Source organism: Ranitomeya imitator, chromosome 3, assembly GCF_032444005.1.
Source record: "Ranitomeya imitator isolate aRanImi1 chromosome 3, aRanImi1.pri, whole genome shotgun sequence".
Taxonomy (NCBI): Eukaryota; Metazoa; Chordata; class Amphibia; order Anura; family Dendrobatidae; genus Ranitomeya; species Ranitomeya imitator.
Genome location: NC_091284.1, coordinates 448,491,178 through 448,515,836, shown reverse-complemented (window position 1 = coordinate 448,515,836; position 24,659 = coordinate 448,491,178). Strand labels below are relative to the sequence as shown.

At 40.5% G+C, this 24,659-nt stretch overlaps 1 protein-coding gene across 1 annotated transcript in view; it reads left to right on the top strand.

The window, feature by feature from the left end:
- The window catches only part of TMEM132E (transmembrane protein 132E), a 751,655-nt gene that overhangs the window by 476,999 nt on the left and 249,997 nt on the right, over positions 1 to 24,659 (top strand). The window contains exon 3 of the mRNA XM_069757391.1: positions 9,359 to 10,250. Within this exon, the coding sequence (XP_069613492.1) occupies positions 9,359 to 10,250 (892 nt within the window). The remainder of the gene's footprint in view (positions 1 to 9,358; positions 10,251 to 24,659) is intronic.

Here is a 24,659-nt window from a genome sequence, read left to right as displayed (position 1 = left end):
TTACACCCATGGAGATCCGTAAAATGCTGCCTACAGCCTGCATTGGGTTTGTACTGAACCTCTATGTTCTGTATGATATCATATGAAATGCCTGAGAAAAAGACTTGGCAAATTACTGATCCAGATGAGAGGGGACATGGCAGTACAGGTCAATTTTGCGATATTTCCGGCTCTTTAGTGAGGTGTGACAATTGTTATAGTCAGAGAGTCTGGGTCTACATGTGATATGCATATAAAAATGGTATGGGGGCATTTACTAAAACGAGCGTTAAAAATGCCAGTTCAAAACAACATGTTCATTAATCGAAGAGAGCCTTACCCCTTAATCAATTTGGTTCATCTTTACCTGTCCATGTGCCAATAAATGACATCTACACCAGCTATTAGCACAGATTTCTGCGCTAAATTATAGCAGTAACTGATATAAATACCCTAGTTCACAAATGTCACATAAAGGCATGGAGGAAACAAATGGCTCGATCTCACCCATCAATCCTGACCATACAACTCTTCATGCTGATTTATATTTAGGCTTGGACTGGCCCGCAGGAAAACAAGAGAATCCTCTGGTGGGCCACTGTGCAAAAGTGGATCATCACCCTCTGATATGTGCCTTACTAGGCACAGTATACTTGAATCACTGTGTGTAGACAGAGGCGACATCTTATTCATTTTATTTCATTTATTATATAAATTTATGATTGAGGATAATGTCACATTTGCATGTAGGTGAAAGGTAGAGCCCTGGAGTTGGTTACTGGTGGGCCCTTGGCACCCCAGTCCGACACTGTTTATATTGTTCAATTCTGAGAGTATCATGGACCTCTATTTTACCAAGGGGTCTCGCTCTGGTTTTATGGACTCTTGGATGTTGCTTGTTTCCTCAGCTGTGTAGAAGCCAAGTGTGTACAGAGATCTACTCATGGTGCATGGGTCATTTCTTGATCTACACAAGAAATCCTAGAATGCCGCACTGGGCTACATATATATGGAGGTAATTCTTCTAGGGAAATATATATCCTTGGTGGATCCTGTACAACTGTGCACAAAGGTTTCGTGCTAAAGAGGTCACACAGGCTCCTGCCGTCCAGGCTTCATGGCGATGTGCATGAGTTCTATATGTTTTAGCATTTTTAAAGCCTGCAGTATCCAAACAGTACTGGATTTTATATGTAAACTATCACTACTTTAATCATTTATCCTGTCAAATCTTAATCATAGAAGCTGAAGAGAAAAGTACCCGTCTTGAAAAATGTAGGAATATGAAGGGAAATGAATTGCAAACACATTTCAATTTCATCTCGTTCATTTAGTTTTCTTTTGTTTTGTTTTTGTGAAAATTGGATTAGAAGCTTTCAATGAAAAAGAAATCTTCAGGTAGCATCTTCCTGCCAGCTGTAAATGTGGCCAGGATAGTGAAGAGCTATTTTTATTGTCTATAAAGTTTTCATGTGACATGACTATTAAGCTCACAAGAGCAGCGAGTTCAAATAAGCATTACTTGAAAACAATAAAAGTAATTGTTAAAAATTAATTGCCATGTGCTTCCACATAAAGATACTGTAACAGCCATTCTTCATGAAATTACCAGACGTTGCTTTGAATGTTACAATGGATGATAAATTGGTGCAGTCATATCTGCTGGAGTTTGACATGCCTCAACAAGGATCCCACTCAGTTATTGCTTTTTCATCTTGTTTATGGGACGATTGAATGCAGATACCTATAAAGAACAACCCCAGCATTTTTTTTATTTCACAGCTCGAGTGGTAGCACTAATCCGTGTTCCTTGCCCCCTAGTCATGCACTGGCCAGCTGCTGTCTTCTGCTCTTTCCAGTGCCGTTCCGGTCTGGCTCCACTATCTTGTGACCACAGCTTCTAACTGACTGGAAGTCAGATGTACCAGTGACAAGCTTTCAGTCTAAGTATATTAGGGCTTCTTTCTGGCCTTATTCTGGCTCTCATAGACTTGCACTGACTAGTGACTTCTGGCTCCCCCAAAATACAATGGAGCGATCCGAATCCAAAGCCCAACCTGAACAACGCTGATAACAGAAGAAGACAGCAAGTGATAACTGATATGTTTAGAAAAGGAGGCATGGCCTCAGTTTTCTTTGACCTGGTGTAGTGCAGTGGTAGCACCCTATGCAGTGATGAGGCAGTGACCCAGCAAAGTTCAGAGCAAAAGTCTCTTTAAAGTTTTACTCACAAATAAGGCACAGCCGAGAACCATATCTTCCAGTTTACAGCCAATAAACATGCCAGTCCACCTCTGAGACCTGTTTCCGTGGGCGATTGCACCGCTGTGTATGCTGTGTGTGCAAGACCTCTCAGCTCCCTTGGCTGTTTGGCGCCGCTTGCCTGTGTTGCCTCTCACAGGTGGAACTCCACAGAGCTGACTGCTCTGCACTCTAGCAAACACTGAACTGACTCTGGCCCTGACACACCCAACACATTTACTGCAGGGTTTAGGGTTTTTAACCAAAGGACCTGTGGCCTCAGGCCACATGGAAAACCGGGCCAGGAAGCCCATGTAGGTTTTCTTAAATCTTCCTTGGACAAATAGCTTGCCCAAGACTAACACTTACTTTTATTCCACATTGCAATCACAGCTACGCCAGTCACTGTCTCACACTAAACATTATGTTAACATAGCTCCCCATTGCTAGGTGTCCATTAGTCAGGGTCTCAGTCCTCCTGTGCCCTTATTCACGTTTACATCATTTGACATATGGTGAACTTTCAATATTAGACGTTATGGCCATCCTGAATAGGGTCACCTTGACACGGTGGGATGGGTTTTACGATCAAAATTATGTTAGCTAAGCACCCTATGTGACTTTAAAGGTACCTTCACACTTACCAACTTCACAACGATATCGCTAGCGATCCATGACGTTGCAGCGTCCTGGATAGCGATATCGTTGTGTTTGACACGCAGCAGCGATCTGGATCCTGCTGTGACATCGTTGGTTGGAGCAGTAAGTCCAGAACTTTATTTCGTCGCTGGATCTCCCGCAGACATCGCTGAATCGGCGTGTGTGACGCCGATTCAGCGATGTCTTCACTGGTAACCAGGGTAAATATCGGGTTACTAAGCGCAGGGCCGCGCTCAGTAACCCGATGTTTACCCTGGTTACCAGTGTAAATGTAAAAAAAACCAAACACTACATACTTACATTCCGGTGTCTGTCGCGTCCCTCGGCGTTCTGCTTCCCTGCACTGTCAGCGCCGGCCAGCCGTAAAGCAGTTTACAGCGGTGACATCACCGCTGTGCTTTATGGCCGGCCGGCGCTCACAGTCAGTGCAGGAAAGCACAGCGCCAGGGGACAGACACCGGAATGTAAGTATGTAGTGTTTGTTTTTTTTTTACATTTACACTGGTAACCAGGGTAAACATCGGGTTACGAAGCGCGGCCCTGCGCTTAGTAACCTGATGTTTACCCTGGTTACCAGGGGACTTCGCATAGTTGGTCGCTGGAGAGCTGTCTGTGTGACAGCTCTCCAGCGACCACACAGCGACGCTGCAGCGATCGGGATCGTTGTCTAGATCGCTGCAGCGTCGCTAAATGTGACGGTACCTTTATGCACTATTGCTATTTATTTATTTACTGCAGGGTATTTGCTCATTTTGTTTTTATCTTAGGTTTTGTTTGTTCAGTGACCAGTGTGAATATGCGCCTACACGTCGCATGCATATCAACTTATATTCCAGTTCTTTTTAGGTTTCTATTTAAACTATTGTCTACAAATCGAAAATATCTCAGCCTCTGGCTGGCGTGATAGTTGAGGAAATGTTTTTACTGCTTCCCTCCCTGCTGTTTTTTTTTTTAGATGTGCCAGCAATTAGAATGTGTTTGCCATGTAATCAAATTAGAATTCATCATACTGGACTTAGCAGGGAGTAGGCCTTATTGCTGCCACAGTGGTAAACAACCAGCTAGCTTCTGTGTACAAACCAACTAGCCTCTGGCACCCTCCAAGGTTCTTCACCCTGTCACTACACAGCCACTCAGGAAGAAACTCTTCACTTTTACAGGTCATTACCACTTGCTGCCAGCTTTCTTCTGGATGTCACCGCTGTACTAGTGGTGATATTATAAGCTAGCAGAGGTAAACACATTACTAGCTAAGAGGCCGACAATAATGTTATTCCTCCATGATTATTTTGCTTCGGGTTACGTAAAAGGCAGAGAGATTGGAGATCTGACTGTCACCTCACCATGATGAGTGCATTTATTCTCCTGTCATTATCCAGGTTACTACACTTTCCTAAAATTTAATTACATTTGACTCAGAAGGAAGACTAATTAGAATCAGGGCCAGGTAATAATTTACAGTATGTAACCAATGGACTCCAATATTTCTATATGGTCAATTGATATACTATGTTTATGAATATAAATTATAGCATGGAATATAAAGCAAACAATAAGAACTCTAGCAGAAATATTTATTTTAGTATAAAATTCACCATAACTAAAACAATTTTGAAAGGTTAAACTTTTCATATTTTATATTAATGTAACTTGGTTGTGACTTAATGGACACGTGCCTGAATCAGCACACTCATCCTTCATTTTTTTCTGGTAAATAAACAACCGGCAAAGATGTACTTTTTCCTCTCCGATTATAGTTTTTTTTTTCTTGTAAGGGATGTAGGATGTACATGTCATTTATATTTTCAGAAAAAAAACAAAAAAAACAAGTTAAGCAAAAATTAGAGTCAGCGCACAATTTGTAATCAATGGAATGCAAAATTTCTACGCACTAGTGAAATACTAATGTATGCATGTATTTTCACAGAATTATTTAAGAAATTAATAAAAAAGATATATATACAGTAGAGAGAGAGAGATAAACTATGTGTGTATATACATGCAGATGTACTATATACTGTATACACAGCCGATTAAGCCATTAAGAAAAGTGATGAGCGAGTCTACTCGGTACTCGAGATTTCCGAGCATGCTCGGGCGTGCTCGGAGACTATGTTTGTGTCCCCGCAGCTGCATGATTTGCGGCTGCTAGGCAGCCTGAATACATGTTGGGGTTCCCTGTTTGTTAGGAGATCCCCACATATATTCAGGCTCTCTAGCAGCTGCAAATCATGCAGCTGCGGCGGACTCAAACATAATCTCCGAGCATGCCCAAAATACTCAGAGATCACCCGAGCATGCTTGGAAAACCCGAGTAACGAGCACACTCCCTCATCACTAATTAAGAATTATCTTGAGAGTAAAGAAGACCATATTAATGACGCAATTACAGACTTGAAGTAATGTTATAGCCCATGCAGCCCAACATAATAAGTCTGTCTAAAATTACATAAAGTGACAAGAGGATTGGTCACACCCAAAATTGAGTTGTTTAGGATTGTTTCTTTTATTCATTCACTTTGCATTTTTGTTCATTGATAAAAATAAGCAACTAACACTACTTTCTTAGTTTGCAGCATTTTTCCATACCAGGGTAAAGGTAAGACAGTTAGGATCCAGGCTTAAATATAAACAGCCTCAGGCTATGCCCACACATTCTTTTTTTGCTCTTTTTTCTGCAGCCAAAATCTGACGTCTGCAGTATAAAATGTGTAGTATTAAAACTGTAGCCAAAATAAAGGTTTTGCTGTCTTTTTTTGTCGATTTTCTTGCAACATTTTTACAGTGTTTTCAGGATCCCAAAGTTCAGCATTGCTTCCACATTGAAAGCTCAAACAATGCAAGGTATTAAACCACCAATGCAAATCTTATACGAAACCATAAAACATTTACTTAACACACTGGCAGGGCATTGAATTGATAGTAGATAAAGAAATACCAGCTCACCCATGCCCTAGGCAGTTGGAGGCACGAGATCCATAGGACAAGATGCAATCACATGTGGACCAAAGGAGAAATTGATCCAGCTTCATGATTTTTTTTGCCAAAAAATGTTTTATTTGATGGGAGAAGGTGCAAAAAATGTGTAAAAAAATTAATAAATAGCATAGCAGCAGAGCTAACAAAAAACGCCATGTGCATATGAAACGCGTTGCTGCTATACATATTTTTTGCACCTGCTCCCATCAAATAAAACATTTTTTGGCAAAACATTTCTGGAAGCTGGATCAACCCCTCCTTTCGTCCACATTGAATTGATAAGGCATTGTTTATTTAAGGCACTGGTAGGGCACTGAATAGGTAGGGCATTGTATACTTTAACACGGCAACAAAATCCTAAAAATGAATTTTTCATCCGTTTTTTTGTCACCAAAAATACTGTAAAACTGAAAGCAGTGTTTTTGTTGCCTCCCTGCAGTTACTCATTGCTTTCTATGGGTAAAAAAAACTGCAACAACACTGAAAGATTTGACATGCTGCAGTTTTCAAAATCGCAGCAGTTTTCCAACTCCACCAGGAAAAAAAACAGGCATGCGCATGAGATTTCTGAAATCTTATAGCTTTTGCTGCTGTTGTAAAAAGCATCTTTTATCTTGCCCAAGAAAATGCAGCAAAAAAACCCAAAGGCCTCATGTACAAAACATGGTGCTTTTTATGGTCTTGTTGTACCTCCATTTGCCACATAGATTTTTTTCCCTTGAATTGCAGTATGCTTGTTAGTGGAAAATAAAATACTGAATCTAGGCATCCCAAAGCTATAATGCAGTCTTTACACCATAGATAAAGGGAACCTGTCACCAGAAAAAAAAATGCTATTAACCTACAGCTATGGAGTTAACCTCCAGGTTAATAGTGTTACTAACCTGCCCTGTACCCATACATAACCGAACACTACGGGGAGAAAATGAATGTATTTTCTCCCCGCAGTGTCCCACTTACAGTCAAGGCCCTAACACGGAGCCAGTGTCATTCAGGGCCCGGGACTGAGTATACCACTTTGTATACTCAGAGCAGTGACTGAAGCAGTGCCGGCACCACCTCCATGACTGAAACAGGGACGCTGTCAGTGAGAATACATTTCATTTTTTCCCCGCAGTTTCCCACTTACAGTCAAGGACCTAATACCGAGCCAGTGTCAGTCAGGGCCAAGGACTGAGTATACCACTCTGTATACTCAGAGCAGTGACTGAAGCAGTGCCGGCACCACCCCCGTGACTGAAACAGGGACGCTGTCAGGGAGAATACCTTTATTTTCTCCCCGCAGTGTCCCACTTACAGTCAAGGCCCTAATACCGAGCCAGTGTCAGTCAGGGCCAAGGACTGAGTATACCACTCTGTATACTCAGAGCAGTGACTGAAGCAGTGCCGGCACCACCCCCGTGACTGAAACAGGGACGCTGTCAGTGAGAATACATTTCATTTTCTCCCCGCAGTTTCCCACTTACAGTCAAGGACCTAATACCGAGCCAGTGTCAGTCAGGGCCGGGGACTGAGTATACCACTCTGTATACTCAGAGCAGTGACTGAAGCAGTGTCGGCACCACCCCCATGACTGAAACAAGGACGCTGTCAGGGAGACTACATTTCATTTTCTCTCTGAAGTGTTCGGCTAGGTGCGGGCACAGGGCAGGTTAGTTTCTGGTGACATGTTCCCTTTAAATCCATACATATAGAATATCTACATAAAAGGATGTTTGACTCCACCCAAAACAGAAAATTTCAGTTTTTTAAGTTAGGTATATGCGCACTTTTAGACCCCGGCATACCTAAAAAATGGCCAGATCACTTCATTTAGCCACTTCATGGCTTAAAAGAAGTGAAAAATGACGGAACATGTACACAGTAAATCTTTTGACTTTGCACCTCATATGTTCATTCTTTTTGTCTTTTTTTAGCACTTTTTCAGGTGAGTAATCCCGTCTATAAACGACATTGTGCGCACAAACCCTAATGCTGTCCGGTGGATTTTATTACCCCAGATAAGGAGCCAATAACTCTTTTCTTAGTCATTTGCAGAGTAATATTTTGTCACCATAAGCATTTTGTTTTGTGAATCCTGCTAACGTCCTGTATCTCAGCTTCCTAGACCCCTATGAGTTTGTCATGGTGGGGATGAGAACACAGATACACTGCAGTAGTTTGGATCCATGCCATATTATATAGTCGCGTTAGGCAATTTGCGTATTCTGCATTTAACGGTGACGTTACTTGTGATGACAGAAGCAGCTGTCTCTGATATTTTGATATGTAAACTGAATCAGGGTGACTGAGCTTTTGGTTTTAATCCCGTAGTTTAAGAACATCTGCGTAAAAATGTCATTAATGACTAAACATGTAGATAAGAGTTTGGTCTGCTCGTTTCCTAAGTGGGTTAAGAAATCATCTCTGTCCTCCATAAGTCTGGCAAACACCCATCTCCCTGATGAGCTCCGGCCAAGTTCTGGATGCGTAGTGAGACTGCATTCAGCAAAGAGTCTGGGTGTGAATACTAAGTAGCCAAATCTTCCTCTCTAACCCCTACTAGGTGCGCAGGCACAGTGCTCCTCCCTTGGCCGCTCTGCATGCTGTGGACATCCCCCCTTGCTAGAATTCAGGACCATCAGTGCACTGAGCACCGAGTGACCGCATCTCTGAACATTTCTAGCTGTTTGAATAGATGCTTCAATGATTTTCTCAGCTTGCCTTATTTTTTTTGTTTTTTTCTTCATCTCTGTAATACAGTGCAATCACAAAATAAACAGTTGCCTTTTGCTCTTAATATTACATATACCTACGCTATCTGTGTATCAGTTTGATGGCCTGTATCTACAACTAGACTATCTGCATCTAGCTGTATGTTTCTTTGAGAATTTATATAATTGTCTGGTTAAAACAAGTAATCATCTATCGATAGGATATGTGATAACTTATTAATTGGTAGGAGTACAACTACTGGGACCCGCGTTAATTGTCAGAATTGGTCACTTTTATTCTCTTTATATTGGAAAGCTAGGGAAGATGCTTGACCACTATTCCATTCTTCCCTAGGCGGTTGCAAAAGCACTGCATTTGGCTTGTTCCCACGGCATCATAGAGAATGAATGGAGCAATGATTAGACATCTGACTTGTTGTGCCTACTTGTAACGGTAATCAGTGCAGGCCACAGCAGTTGGACCTCCAACTTTCAGCAAGATCTCACCTCTCTTGTAGGCTACAAATTGTTTTAACCAGACAAGTTCTTTAATATAAGAAAGCTAAAAAATATGTATATGTCTCTGCATTGAAATCCGCAACCTACTCCGTACATGGCTACAGTGTATAGAGGCAAAAATCCTATTGCAATCTTGTTTGCAGCTATCCTATATTTAGTTCATAATAAATTAAAAATTCAAGTAGTTATTACTTATGCCGTATTTCCAGAATACAGATCCATGCCATGCAATGTCTTTTTTCAAGTATCTTTATGCCATTTCCTAACTGTTCATTTTTCTTTTTCAGCATCTTGTAAAGTCCTCCCTACGATCCATCCTACCGCCCTCCCGCCTCCTCCATCTGCCATACTACCAGTGATTTATCGCCTGTCCAATACCCGCCTTGCCTTCTTTTTACGAGAAGAAGGCCCACTTCCCACATGGAATTCAAGTATGCCTCTGCTGCAACGGTCAGAGCCCTTTGTGGTTTTTCAAACAAAGGAATTGCCAGTGTTGAATGTCACATTGGGACCTTTTGCTTCTGGACAAGTTTTGCCAAAAGAACTGCTTCAGCCTTCAAGTATACTAGAAGTTCCTGATCGATTGACCGTAAACTGGAAAATTAGAGCTTACATTATTCGTACAAAGGTTCCTGCTACCCAGCCATTTGTACAGGTGCTCTTTTATGTAGCTGGACGAGATTGGGATGATTTTGGAGTGACAGAACGTCTTCCCTGTGTTCGGCTTCACGTTTTTCAGGAGACGCGAGAGCGCAAGACTTCATGTCGACTACGGGGAAGTCTTGCCACGTGTCTTGTTCAAGCTGAACTGCCTCAGAGTTGGTTTGGATGGACAGCCGCACCTATAGGGAGACGGAAATCATCCCCTGATGGAGCAGACCTCAATGGAGAAAGCCAACAAATAGAACTTTTTTACACTTTACATACACCAGATTATACTGGAAGCTGCCAAAACGATATAAATACCCGTAGAGGAGCTGAAGGCCCAACTCAACATCCACTTTTAAGGATTGGTAGTGTAAGCCTATACCAACCCGTACAAGTCGAGCAGACACAAGAACAGCATTTGGATACAAATATCTTTATCAGACTTCCAGATCGGCCACTACGTCCTGGAGAGATCCTTAGTGTCTTGCTTTATCTTCAACCAAATTCAACAGTAGAACACTTCACAGTAAGGTAATATGACAGTAGATGACAGCAAGTTAAATCCTGATCTGTAGGGTAGAACAATGATCTTTATTCTAATGATTTTGCATAATAGATGATTGATGATTATTTGAATAGGTGATGATCTGCAGTACCTGGCAGCAGCCAAAAAAGAATGTGACAAAGCAGTGGTGTTCTCCTCTATACACTGTTTAGTTTTAGCAGCAGCCATAGGTGACAAGAGTTGACCAGTGGGGCTGAAAAGTGTCAGACCCTCCTCGATCAGATATTGGTGGTCTAACCTGGAGAAAACGTTAATCAATATCAATGTGGTTGGTTTAAAAACCATGCTACTGGTACATATGGCTAAAAAATGCCTTTCACTTTTTATTCTGTTTCTCTAAAGAAAACTGTACGACTAGAGACTATTGCAGGAAACATGCAAATGAGCTTTAACATAGGGGAAATGTTCTATCCATCTATAGTTACTGAGCTGTAACGGGAAGAAATATTGTACCAGTATTAATTACTGAGCTGTAACTGTGTAAATTGCTGTACCTGTATATAGTTACTGAGCTGTAACTGGAGGAAATACTGTACCTGTCTATAGTTACTGAGCTGTAACTGGAAGAAATACTGTGCCTGTCCATAGTTACTGAGGTGTAACTGGAGGAAATACTGTACCTGTATATAGTTATGGACCTGTGACTGGGAGAAAGACTATCTTTCAATAGTTACTGAGCTGTAACTGGAGGAAATACTGTACCTGTATATAGTTACTGAGCTGTAACTGGAGGAAATACTGTACCTGTATACAGGGCCGGCTCCAGGTTTTCGAGGGCCCCGGGTGAAAGAGTCTCAGTGGGCCCCCCCTTTAACACATACCCTGATTTATGATGCACAGATACGGCAGAGAAATGTATAGTACAATGCCAGATTTCACTTCTTACATGAGTGACAGCTATTGTAGATTCTGCAGTGTATATATACAGGAGGAAAGGTGCTGTGCAGTGTATATATACAGGAGAAGTGCTGTGCAGTGTATATATACAGGAGGAAAGGTGCTGTGCAGTGTATATATACAGGAGAGGTGCTTTTATGTTTTGAGTTTTTCTATGAAACAAAGACTTTTCTACATAAACAACGTTGTTTGGTTTTGCGGCCCCAACAGATCTGTGCTACAAAGTAACAGGCGGCCCGGGCATTAATGAGGGACGTGATGCTGAATCCTTTCCACAAACCCTAATGACCCAATTAGTGCCCTGTCATTAGAAGCTCATTAAACGCCTCCCTGTCCCGAGCAGTCATGTACAGTATGGGGGGATCCTGCAGCCCACCCCCTGACTGCTCCATACCATACACTGCCCTCTGTCGCGCTCACTATTATCCTGTGCATTTCTCCGTCATCGTTACCCCATGTTACACTTGTCACCCCCCACTACAGAGTAGCAGGGCAGCCAATGTCACCCCCTCCCGGACCCTAATGGCAGCAGGAAATGTCTGCTCCTCTATTGGGTTGGAACCTGATTTAATCAAGGAATAATGTGGATTTGTTGCCGGTGGCTGCAGGGGAAGGGTTAAGTGATGCCATGTCCGTGGTGGGAGCAGTGGCAGCTGCTGGGACCTGGACAGACACAACCAATGTTGCTGTGCCTGCACAGTGTGACCTGGAGGAGAGAAGCTGAGACTCCGGAGCAGAAATCACCCACATGCCAGCACTGGGCAGAGTCCCTCCAGTCACCAGCCTGGGGCCACGGGGCCCCAACCTACAGCCCACAGCTCAGATTTATCCATGGCAGCAGCTCCCCTCCCTCCTGGCATCTGGTTAACCCCATTTATGTGGGTCGGATTGTTATCTTTAAGGTTCAGCAATAACCTTCATACAGATGGGAAGGGGTTAAGCTTCTTCCTACCCCACTGGTGCAGGTTTGGTGCAGCATGCATGTATTCTGGGTGAGCTGGGCGGCTACAGGCTGCACCCCACCAGCTGCTCCTCCAGACATCACCCACATTTTTAGGCAGCGGAGACAGACAGCAGCAGACTGAGCCACAACTGCAAGATACCTTTGCACTCAGGCACTGGTAGGACTGACCGCAGCCAGCCAGGGGGGAGAGCAGAGAACGTGCTCTCTCCGCCCACAATGTCACACTGGCTGCCTTCTGTTAAACCCTATGTGTGCCTGCCTGGCTGCACTGACTGAGTGAGAAGATGCTTGTGTCAGAGCTGGCACATAGGGGTTAAGAGAACGCAGCCAGCAGTGACTTTGTGGTAGGAGAGAGCACATTATCTCCTGCTCTGCTCTCCGTGGGCCCCCCCCTCTCCCCAGGGCCCCGGCATTTGCCCGCTGTGCCGGGTGCTGACGCCGGCCCTGCCTGTATATAGTTACTGAGCTGTAACTGGAGGAAATACTGTACCTGTATATAGTTACTGAGCTGTAACTGGAGGAAATACTGTACCTGTCTATAGTTATGGACCTGTGACTGGAGGAAATACTGTACCTGTATATAGTTACTGAGCTGTGACTGGAGGAAATACTGTACCTGTATATAGTTACTGAGCTGTAACAAGAATAAATACTGTGCCTGCCCATAGTTATGGACCTGTGACTGGGAGAAAGACTATCTTTCTATAGTTACTGAGCTGTAACTGAGGAAATACTGTACCTGCCTATAATCACTGAGCTGTAACTAGAAGAAATGCAGTACCTGTATATAGTTACTGAGCTGTAACTGGAGGAAATACTGAACCTGTATATAGTTACTGAGGTGTAACTGGAGGAAATACTGTACCTGTATATAGTTACTGAGCTGTAACTGGAGGAAATACTGTACCTGTGTATAGTTACTGAGCTGTAACTAGAAGAAATACTGTACCTGTATATAGTTACTGAGCTGTAACTGGAGGAAATACTGTACCTGTATATAGTTACTGAGGTGTAACTGGAGGAAATGCTGTACCTGTATATAGTTACTGAGGTATAACTAGAAGAAATGCAGTACCTGTATATAGTTACTGAGGTGTAACTGGAGGAAATACTGTACCTGTGTATAGTTACTGAGCTGTAACTTGAAGAAATACTGTACCTGTATATAGTTACTGAGCTGTAACTGGAGGAAATACTGTACCTGTATATAGTTACTGAGCTGTAACTGGAGGAAATACTGTACCTGTATATAGTCACTGAGCTGTAACTGGAGGAAATGCAGTACCTGTATATAGTTACTGAGGTGTAACTGGAGGAAATACTGTACCTGTGTATAGTTACTGAGCTGTAACTGGAGGAAATACTGTACCTGTGTATAGTTACTGAGCTGTAACTAGAAGAAATACTGTACCTGTATATAGTTACTGAGCTGTAACTGGAGGAAATACTGTACCTGTATATAGTTACTGAGCTGTAACTGGAGGAAATACTGTACCTGTATATAGTCACTGAGCTGTAACTGGAGGAAATGCAGTACCTGTATATAGTTACTGAGGTGTAACTGGAGGAAATACTGTACCTGTATATAGTTACTGAGCTGTAACTGGAGGAAATACTGTACCTGTATATAGTTACTGAGCTGTAACTAGAAAAAATACTGTACCTGTATATAGTTACTGAGCTGTAACTGGAGGAAATGCAGTACCTGTATATAGTTACTGAGCTGTAACTGGAGGAAATGCAGTACCTGTATATAGTTACTGAGCTGTAACTGGAGGAAATACTGTACCTGTGTATAGTTACTGAGCTGTAACTAGAAGAAATACTGTACCTGTATATAGTTACTGAGCTGTAACTGGAGGAAATACTGTACCTGTATATAGTCACTGAGCTGTAACTAGAAGAAATACTGTACCTGTATATAGTTACTGAGCTGTAACTGGAGGAAATACTGTACCTGTATATAGTTACTGAGCTGTAACTGGAGGAAATACTGTACCTGTGTATAGTTACTGAGCTGTAACTGGAGGAAATACTGTACCTGTATATAGTTACTGAGCTGTAACTGGAAGAAATACTGTACCTGTATATAGTTACTGAGGTGTAACTGGAGGAAATACTGTACCTGTATATAGTTACTGAGCTGTAACTGGAGGAAATACTGTACCTGTGTATAGTTACTGAGCTGTAACTAGAAGAAATACTGTACCTGTATATAGTTACTGAGCTGTAACTGGAGGAAATACTGTACCTGTATATAGTTACTGAGCTGTAACTGGAGGAAATACTGTACCTGTATATAGTCACTGAGCTGTAACTAGAAGAAATGCAGTACCTGTATATAGTTACTGAGCTGTAACTGGAGGAAATACTGTACCTGTGTATAGTTACTGAGCTGTAACTGGAGGAAATACTGTACCTGTATATAGTTACTGAGCTGTAACTAGAAGAAATACTGTACCTGTATATAGTTACTGAGCTGTAACTAGAAGAAATGCAGTACCTGTATATAGTTACTGAGCTGTAACTGGAGGAAATACTGTACCTGTATATAGTTACTGAGCTGTAACTGGAGGAAATACTGTACCTGTATATAGTTACTGAGCTGTAACTGGAGGAAATACTGTACCTGTATATAGTCACTGAGCTGTAACTAGAAGAAATACTGTACCTGTATATAGTTACTGAGCTGTGACTGGAGGAAATACTGTACCTGTATATAGTTACTGAGCTGTAACTGGAGGAAATGCTGTACCTGTATATAGTCACTGAGCTGTAACTGGAGGAAATACTGTACCTGTATATAGTTACTGAGCTGTAACTGGAGGAAATACTGTACCTGTATATAGTTACTGAGCTGTAACTGGAGGAAATACTGTACCTGTATATAGTCACTGAGCTGTAACTGGAGGAAATGCTGTACCTGTATATAGTTACTGAGCTGTAACTAGAAGAAATGCAGTACCTGTATGTAGTTACTGAGCTGTAACTGGAGGAAATACTGTACCTGTATATAGTTACTGAGCTGTAACTGGAGGAAATACTGTACCTGTATATAGTTACTGAGCTGTAACTAGAAGAAATGCAGTACCTGTATATAGTTACTGAGCTGTGACTGGAGGAAATACTGTACCTGTATATAGTTACTGAGCTGTAACTGGAGGAAATACTGTACCTGTATATAGTTACTGAGCTGTAAATGGAGGAAATGCTGTACCTGTATATAGTTACTGAGCTGTAACTGGAGGAAATACTGTACCTGTATATAGTCACTGAGCTGTAACTGGAGGAAATACTGTACCTGTATATAGTTACTGAGCTGTAACTGGAGGAAATGCTGTACCTGTATATAGTTACTGAGCTGTAACTAGAAGAAATGCAGTACCTGTATATAGTTACTGAGCTGTAACTGGAGGAAATACTGTACCTGTATATAGTTACTGAGCTGTAACTAGAAGAAATACTGTACCTGTATATAGTTACTGAGCTGTAACTGGAGGAAATACTGTACCTGTATATAGTTACTGAGCTGTAACTGGAGGAAATACTGTACCTGTATATAGTCACTGAGCTGTAACTAGAAGAAATGCAGTACCTGTATATAGTTACTGAGCTGTAACTGGAGGAAATACTGTACCTGTGTATAGTTACTGAGCTGTAACTGGAGGAAATACTGTACCTGTATATAGTTACTGAGCTGTAACTAGAAGAAATACTGTACCTGTATATAGTTACTGAGCTGTAACTAGAAGAAATGCAGTACCTGTATATAGTTACTGAGCTGTAACTGGAGGAAATACTGTACCTGTATATAGTTACTGAGCTGTAACTGGAGGAAATACTGTACCTGTATATAGTTACTGAGCTGTAACTGGAGGAAATACTGTACCTGTATATAGTCACTGAGCTGTAACTAGAAGAAATACTGTACCTGTATATAGTTACTGAGCTGTGACTGGAGGAAATACTGTACCTGTATATAGTTACTGAGCTGTAACTGGAGGAAATGCTGTACCTGTATATAGTCACTGAGCTGTAACTGGAGGAAATACTGTACCTGTATATAGTTACTGAGCTGTAACTGGAGGAAATACTGTACCTGTATATAGTTACTGAGCTGTAACTGGAGGAAATACTGTACCTGTATATAGTCACTGAGCTGTAACTGGAGGAAATGCTGTACCTGTATATAGTTACTGAGCTGTAACTAGAAGAAATGCAGTACCTGTATATAGTTACTAAGCTGTAACTGGAGGAAATGCTGTACCTGTATATAGTCACTGAGCTGTAACTGGAGGAAATACTGTACCTGTATATAGTTACTGAGCTGTAACTGGAGGAAATGCTGTACCTGTATATAGTCACTGAGCTGTAACTGGAGGAAATACTGTACCTGTATGTAGTTACTGAGCTGTAACTGGAGGAAATACTGTACCTGTATATAGTTACTGAGCTGTAACTGGAGGAAATACTGTACCTGTATATAGTTACTGAGCTGTAAATGGAGGAAATGCTGTACCTGTATATAGTTACTGAGCTGTAACTGGAGGAAATACTGTACCTGTATATAGTCACTGAGCTGTAACTGGAGGAAATACTGTACCTGTATATAGTTACTGAGCTGTAACTGGAGGAAATGCTGTACCTGTATATAGTTACTGAGCTGTAACTAGAAGAAATGCAGTACCTGTATATAGTTACTGAGCTGTAACTGGAGGAAATACTGTACCTGTATATAGTTACTGAGCTGTAACTGGAGGAAATACTGTACCTGTGTATAGTTACTGAGCTGTAACTGGAGGAAATACTGTACCTGTATATAGTTACTGAGGTGTAACTGGAGGAAATACTGTACCTGTATATAGTTACTGAGCTGTAACTGGAGGAAATGCTGTACCTGTATATAGTTACTGAGCTGTAACTAGAAGAAATACTGTACCTGTATATAGTTACTGAGCTGTAACTGGAGGAAATACTGTACCTGTATATAGTCACTGAGCTGTAACTGGAGGAAATACTGTACCTGTATATAGTTACTGAGCTGTAACTGGAGGAAATGCTGTACCTGTATATAGTCACTGAGCTGTAACTGGAGGAAATACTGTACCTGTATGTAGTTACTGAGCTGTAACTGGAGGAAATACTGTACCTGTATATAGTTACTGAGCTGTAACTGGAGGAAATACTGTACCTGTATATAGTTACTGAGCTGTAAATGGAGGAAATGCTGTACCTGTATATAGTTACTGAGCTGTAACTGGAGGAAATACTGTACCTGTATATAGTCACTGAGCTGTAACTGGAGGAAATACTGTACCTGTATATAGTTACTGAGCTGTAACTGGAGGAAATGCTGTACCTGTATATAGTTACTGAGCTGTAACTAGAAGAAATGCAGTACCTGTATATAGTTACTGAGCTGTAACTGGAGGAAATACTGTACCTGTATATAGTTACTGAGCTGTAACTGGAGGAAATACTGTACCTGTGTATAGTTACTGAGCTGTAACTGGAGGAAATACTGTACCTGTATATAGTTACTGAGGTGTAACTGGAGGAAATACTGTACCTGTATATAGTTACTGAGCTGTAACTGGAGGAAATGCTGTACCTGTATATAGTTACTGAGCTGTAACTAGAAGAAATACTGTACCTGTATATAGTTACTGAGCTGTAACTGGAGGAAATACTGTACCTGTATATAGTTACTGAGCTGTAACTGGAGGAAATACTGTACCTGTATATAGTTACTGAGCTGTAACTGGAGGAAATACTGTACCTGTGTATAGTTACTGAGCTGTAACTGGAGGAAATACTGTACCTGTATATAGTTACTGAGCTGTAACTAGAAGAAATACTGTACCTGTATATAGTTACTGAGCTGTAACTAGAAGAAATGCAGTACCTGTATATAGTTACTGAGCTGTAACTGGAGGAAATACTGTACCTGTATATAGTTACTGAGCTGTAACTGGAGGAAATACTGTACCTGTATATAGTTACTGAGCTGTAACTAGAAGAAATACTGTACCTGTATATAGTTACTGAGCTGTAACTGGAGGAAATACTGTACCTGTATATAGTTACTGAGCTGTAACTAGAAGAAATGCTGTACCTGTATATAGTTACTGAGCTGTAACTAGAAGAAATACTGTACCTGTATATAGTTACTGAGCTGTAACTGGAGGAAATACTGTACCTGTATATAGTTACTGAGCTGTAACTGGAGGAAATACTGTACCTGTATTTAGTTACTGAGCTGTAACTGGAGGAAATGCTGTACCTGTATATAATTACTGAGCTGTAACTAGAAGAAATGCTGTACCTGTATATAGTTACTGAGCTGTAACTAGAAGAAATACTGTACCTGTATATAGTTACTGAGCTGTAACTGGAGGAAATACTGTACCTGTATATAGTCACTGAGCTGTAACTGGAGGAAATACTGTACCTGTATTTAGTTACTGAGCTGTAACTAGAAGAAATACTGTACCTGTATATAGTTACTGAGCTGTAACTAGAAGAAATACTGTACCTGTATATAGTTACTGAGCTGTAACTGGAGGAAATACTGTACCTGTATATAGTTACTGAGCTGTAACTAGAAGAAATGCTGTACCTGTATATAGTTACTGAGCTGTAACTAGAAGAAATACTGTACCTGTATATAGTTACTGAGCTGTAACTGGAGGAAATACTGTACCTGTATATAGTTACTGAGCTGTAACTGGAGGAAATACTGTACCTGTATTTAGTTACTGAGCTGTAACTGGAGGAAATGCTGTACCTGTATATAGTTACTGAGCTGTAACTAGAAGAAATGCTGTACCTGTATATAGTTACTGAGCTGTAACTAGAAGAAATACTGTACCTGTATATAGTCACTGAGCTGTAACTGGAGGAAATACTGTACCTGTATATAGTCACTGAGCTGTAACTGGAGGAAATACTGTACCTGTATATAGTTACTGAGCTGTAACTGGAGGAAATACTGTACCTGTATATAGTTACTGAGCTGTAACTGGAGGAAATACTGTACCTGTATATAGTTACTGAGCTGTAACTGGAGGAAATACTGTACCTGTATATAGTCACTGAGCTGTAACTGGAGGAAATACTGTACCTGTATATAGTCACTGAGCTGTAACTGGAGGAAATACTGTACCTGTATATAGTTACTGAGCTGTAACTGGAGGAAATACTGTACCTGTATATAGTTACTGAGCTGTAACTGGAGGAAATGCTGTACCTGTATATAGTCACTGAGCTGTAACTGGAGGAAATGCTGTACCTGTATATAGTTACTGAGGTGTAACTAGAAGAAATACTGTACCTGTATATAGTTACTGAGCTGTAACTGGAGGAAATACTGTACCTGTATATAGTCACTGAGCTGTAACTGGAGGAAATACTGTACCTGTATATAGTTACTGAGCTGTAACTGGAGGAAATGCTGTACCTGTATATAGTTACTGAGCTGTAACTAGAAGAAATGCAGTACCTGTATATAGTTACTGAGCTGTAACTGGAGGAAATACTGTACCTGTATATAGTTACTGAGCTGTAACTGTAGGAAATGCTGTACCTGTATATAGTTACTGAGCTGTAACTGGAGGAAATACTGTACCTGTATATAGTTACTGAGCTGTAACTAGAGGAAATACTGTACCTGTATATAGTTACTGAGCTGTAACTAGAAGAAATGCTGTACCTGTATATAGTTACTGAGCTGTAACTAGAAGAAATGCTGTACCTGTATATAGTTACTGAGCTGTAACTAGAAGAAATACTGTACCTGTATATAGTTACTGAGCTGTAACTGGAGGAAATACTGTACTTGTATATAGTCACTGAGCTGTAACTGGAAGAAATACTGTACCTGTATATAGTCACTGAGCTGTAACTGGAAGAAATGCTGTACCTGTATATAGTTACTGAGCTGTAACTAGAAGAAATACTGTACCTGTATATAGTTACTGAGCTGTAACTGGAGGAAATACTGTACCTGTATATAGTCACTGAGCTGTAACTGGAGGAAATACTGTACCTGTATTTAGTTACTGAGCTGTAACTAGAAGAAATACTGTACCTGTATATAGTTACTGAGCTGTAACTAGAAGAAATACTGTACCTGTATATAGTTACTGAGCTGTAACTGGAGGAAATACTGTACCTGTATATAGTTACTGAGCTGTAACTGGAGGAAATACTGTACCTGTATATAGTTACTGAGCTGTAACTGGAGGAAATGCTGTACCTGTATATAGTTACTGAGCTGTAACTGGAGGAAATACTGTACCTGTATATAGTTACTGAGCTGTAACTGGAGGAAATACTGTACCTGTATATAGTTACTGAGCTGTAACTAGAAGAAATACTGTACCTGTATATAGTTACTGAGCTGTAACTGGAGGAAATACTGTACCTGTATATAGTTACTGAGCTGTAACTGGAGGAAATGCTGTACCTGTATATAGTCACTGAGCTGTAACTGGAGGAAATACTGTACCTGTATATAGTTACTGAGCTGTAACTGGAGGAAATACTGTACCTGTATATAGTTACTGAGCTGTAACTGGAGGAAATGCTGTACCTGTATATAGTCACTGAGCTGTAACTGGAGGAAATGCTGTACCTGTATATAGTTACTGAGCTGTAACTAGAAGAAATGCTGTACCTGTATATAGTTACTGAGCTGTAACTAGAAGAAATACTGTACCTGTATATAGTCACTGAGCTGTAACTGGAGGAAATACTGTACCTGTATATAGTCACTGAGCTGTAACTGGAGGAAATACTGTACCTGTATATAGTTACTGAGCTGTAACTGGAGGAAATACTGTACCTGTATATAGTTACTGAGCTGTAACTGGAGGAAATACTGTACCTGTATATAGTTACTGAGCTGTAACTGGAGGAAATACTGTACCTGTATATAGTCACTGAGCTGTAACTGGAGGAAATACTGTACCTGTATATAGTCACTGAGCTGTAACTGGAGGAAATACTGTACCTGTATATAGTTACTGAGCTGTAACTGGAGGAAATACTGTACCTGTATTTAGTTACTGAGCTGTAACTGGAGGAAATGCTGTACCTGTATATAGTCACTGAGCTGTAACTGGAGGAAATGCTGTACCTGTATATAGTCACTGAGCTGTAACTGGAGGAAATGCTGTACCTGTATATAGTCACTGAGCTGTAACTGGAGGAAATACTGTACCTGTATATAGTTACTGAGCTGTAACTGGAGGAAATACTGTACCTGTATATAGTTACTGAGCTGTAACTGGAGGAAATGCTGTACCTGTATATAGTCACTGAGCTGTAACTGGAGGAAATGCTGTACCTGTATATAGTTACTGAGCTGTAACTAGAAGAAATGCTGTACCTGTATATAGTTACTGAGCTGTAACTAGAAGAAATACTGTACCTGTATATAGTCACTGAGCTGTAACTGGAGGAAATACTGTACCTGTATATAGTCACTGAGCTGTAACTGGAGGAAATACTGTACCTGTATATAGTTACTGAGCTGTAACTGGAGGAAATACTGTACCTGTATATAGTTACTGAGCTGTAACTGGAGGAAATACTGTACCTGTATATAGTTACTGAGCTGTAACTGGAGGAAATACTGTACCTGTATATAGTCACTGAGCTGTAACTGGAGGAAATACTGTACCTGTATATAGTCACTGAGCTGTAACTGGAGGAAATACTGTACCTGTATATAGTTACTGAGCTGTAACTGGAGGAAATACTGTACCTGTATTTAGTTACTGAGCTGTAACTGGAGGAAATGCTGTACCTGTATATAGTCACTGAGCTGTAACTGGAGGAAATGCTGTACCTGTATATAGTTACTGAGGTGTAACTAGAAGAAATACTGTACCTGTATATAGTTACTGAGCTGTAACTGGAGGAAATACTGTACCTGTATATAGTCACTGAGCTGTAACTGGAGGAAATACTGTACCTGTATATAGTTACTGAGCTGTAACTGGAGGAAATGCTGTACCTGTATATAGTTACTGAGCTGTAACTAGAAGAAATGCAGTACCTGTATATAGTTACTGAGCTGTAACTGGAGGAAATACTGTACCTGTATATAGTTACTGAGCTGTAACTGGAGGAAATGCTGTACCTGTATATAGTTACTGAGCTGTAACTGGAGGAAATACTGTACCTGTATATAGTTACTGAGCTGTAACTAGAAGAAATGCTGTACCTGTATATAGTTACTGAGCTGTAACTAGAAGAAATGCTGTACCTGTATATAGTTACTGAGCTGTAACTAGAAGAAATACTGTACCTGTATATAGTTACTGAGCTGTAACTGGAGGAAATACTGTACTTGTATATAGTCACTGAGCTGTAACTGGAAGAAATACTGTACCTGTATATAGTTACTGAGCTGTAACTGGAGGAAATGCTGTACCTGTATATAGTTACTGAGCTGTAACTGGAGGAAATACTGTACCTGTATATAGTTACTGAGCTGTAACTAGAAGAAATACTGTACCTGTATATAGTTACTGAGCTGTAACTGGAGGAAATACTGTACCTGTATATAGTTACTGAGCTGTAACTGGAGGAAATACTGTACCTGTATATAGTTACTGAGCTGTAACTAGAAGAAATACTGTACCTGTATATAGTTACTGAGCTGTAACTGGAGGAAATACTGTACCTGTATATAGTTACTGAGCTGTAACTAGAAGAAATACTGTACCTGTATATAGTTACTGAGCTGTAACTGGAGGAAATACTGTACCTGTATATAGTTACTGAGCTGTAACTGGAGGAAATAATGTACCTGTATATAGTTACTGAGCTGTAACTAGAAGAAATACTGTACCTGTATATAGTTACTGAGCTGTAACTGGAGGAAATACTGTACCTGTATATAGTTACTGAGCTGTAACTGGAGGAAATACTGTACCTGTATATAGTTACTGAGCTGTAACTGGAGGAAATACTGTACCTGTATATAGTTACTGAGCTGTAACTGGAGGAAATACTGTACCTGTATATAGTTACTGAGCTGTAACTGGAGGAAATACTGTACCTGTATATAGTTACTGAGCTGTAACTGGAGGAAATGCTGTACCTGTATATAGTTACTGAGGTGTAACTAGAAGAAATACTGTACCTGTATATAGTTACTGAGCTGTAACTGGAGGAAATACTGTACCTGTATATAGTCACTGAGCTGTAACTGGAGGAAATACTGTACCTGTATATAGTTACTGAGCTGTAACTGGAGGAAATGCTGTACCTGTATATAGTTACTGAGCTGTAACTAGAAGAAATGCAGTACCTGTATATAGTTACTGAGCTGTAACTGGAGGAAATACTGTACCTGTATATAGTTACTGAGCTGTAACTGGAGGAAATGCTGTACCTGTATATAGTTACTGAGCTGTAACTGGAGGAAATACTGTACCTGTATATAGTTACTGAGCTGTAACTAGAAGAAATGCTGTACCTGTATATAGTTACTGAGCTGTAACTAGAAGAAATGCTGTACCTGTATATAGTTACTGAGCTGTAACTGGAGGAAATGCTGTACCTGTATATAGTTACTGAGCTGTAACTGGAGGAAATACTGTACCTGTATATAGTTACTGAGCTGTAACTAGAAGAAATGCTGTACCTGTATATAGTTACTGAGCTGTAACTAGAAGAAATACTGTACCTGTATATAGTTACTGAGCTGTAACTGGAGGAAATACTGTACTTGTATATAGTCACTGAGCTGTAACTGGAAGAAATACTGTACCTGTATATAGTTACTGAGCTGTAACTGGAGGAAATGCTGTACCTGTATATAGTTACTGAGCTGTAACTGGAGGAAATACTGTACCTGTATATAGTTACTGAGCTGTAACTAGAAGAAATACTGTACCTGTATATAGTTACTGAGCTGTAACTGGAGGAAATACTGTACCTGTATATAGTTACTGAGCTGTAACTGGAGGAAATACTGTACCTGTATATAGTTACTGAGCTGTAACTAGAAGAAATACTGTACCTGTATATAGTTACTGAGCTGTAACTGGAGGAAATACTGTACCTGTATATAGTTACTGAGCTGTAACTGGAGGAAATGCAGTACCTGTATATAGTTACTGAGCTGTAACTAGAAGAAATACTGTACCTGTATATAGTTACTGAGCTGTAACTGGAGGAAATACTGTACCTGTATATAGTTACTGAGCTGTAACTGGAGGAAATACTGTACCTGTATATAGTTACTGAGCTGTAACTAGAAGAAATACTGTACCTGTATATAGTTACTGAGCTGTAACTGGAGGAAATACTGTACCTGTATATAGTTACTGAGCTGTAACTGGAGGAAATACTGTACCTGTATATAGTTACTGAGCTGTAACTGGAGGAAATACTGTACCTGTATATAGTTACTGAGCTGTAACTGGAGGAAATACTGTACCTGTATATAGTTACTGAGCTGTAACTAGAAGAAATGCAGTACCTGTATATAGTTACT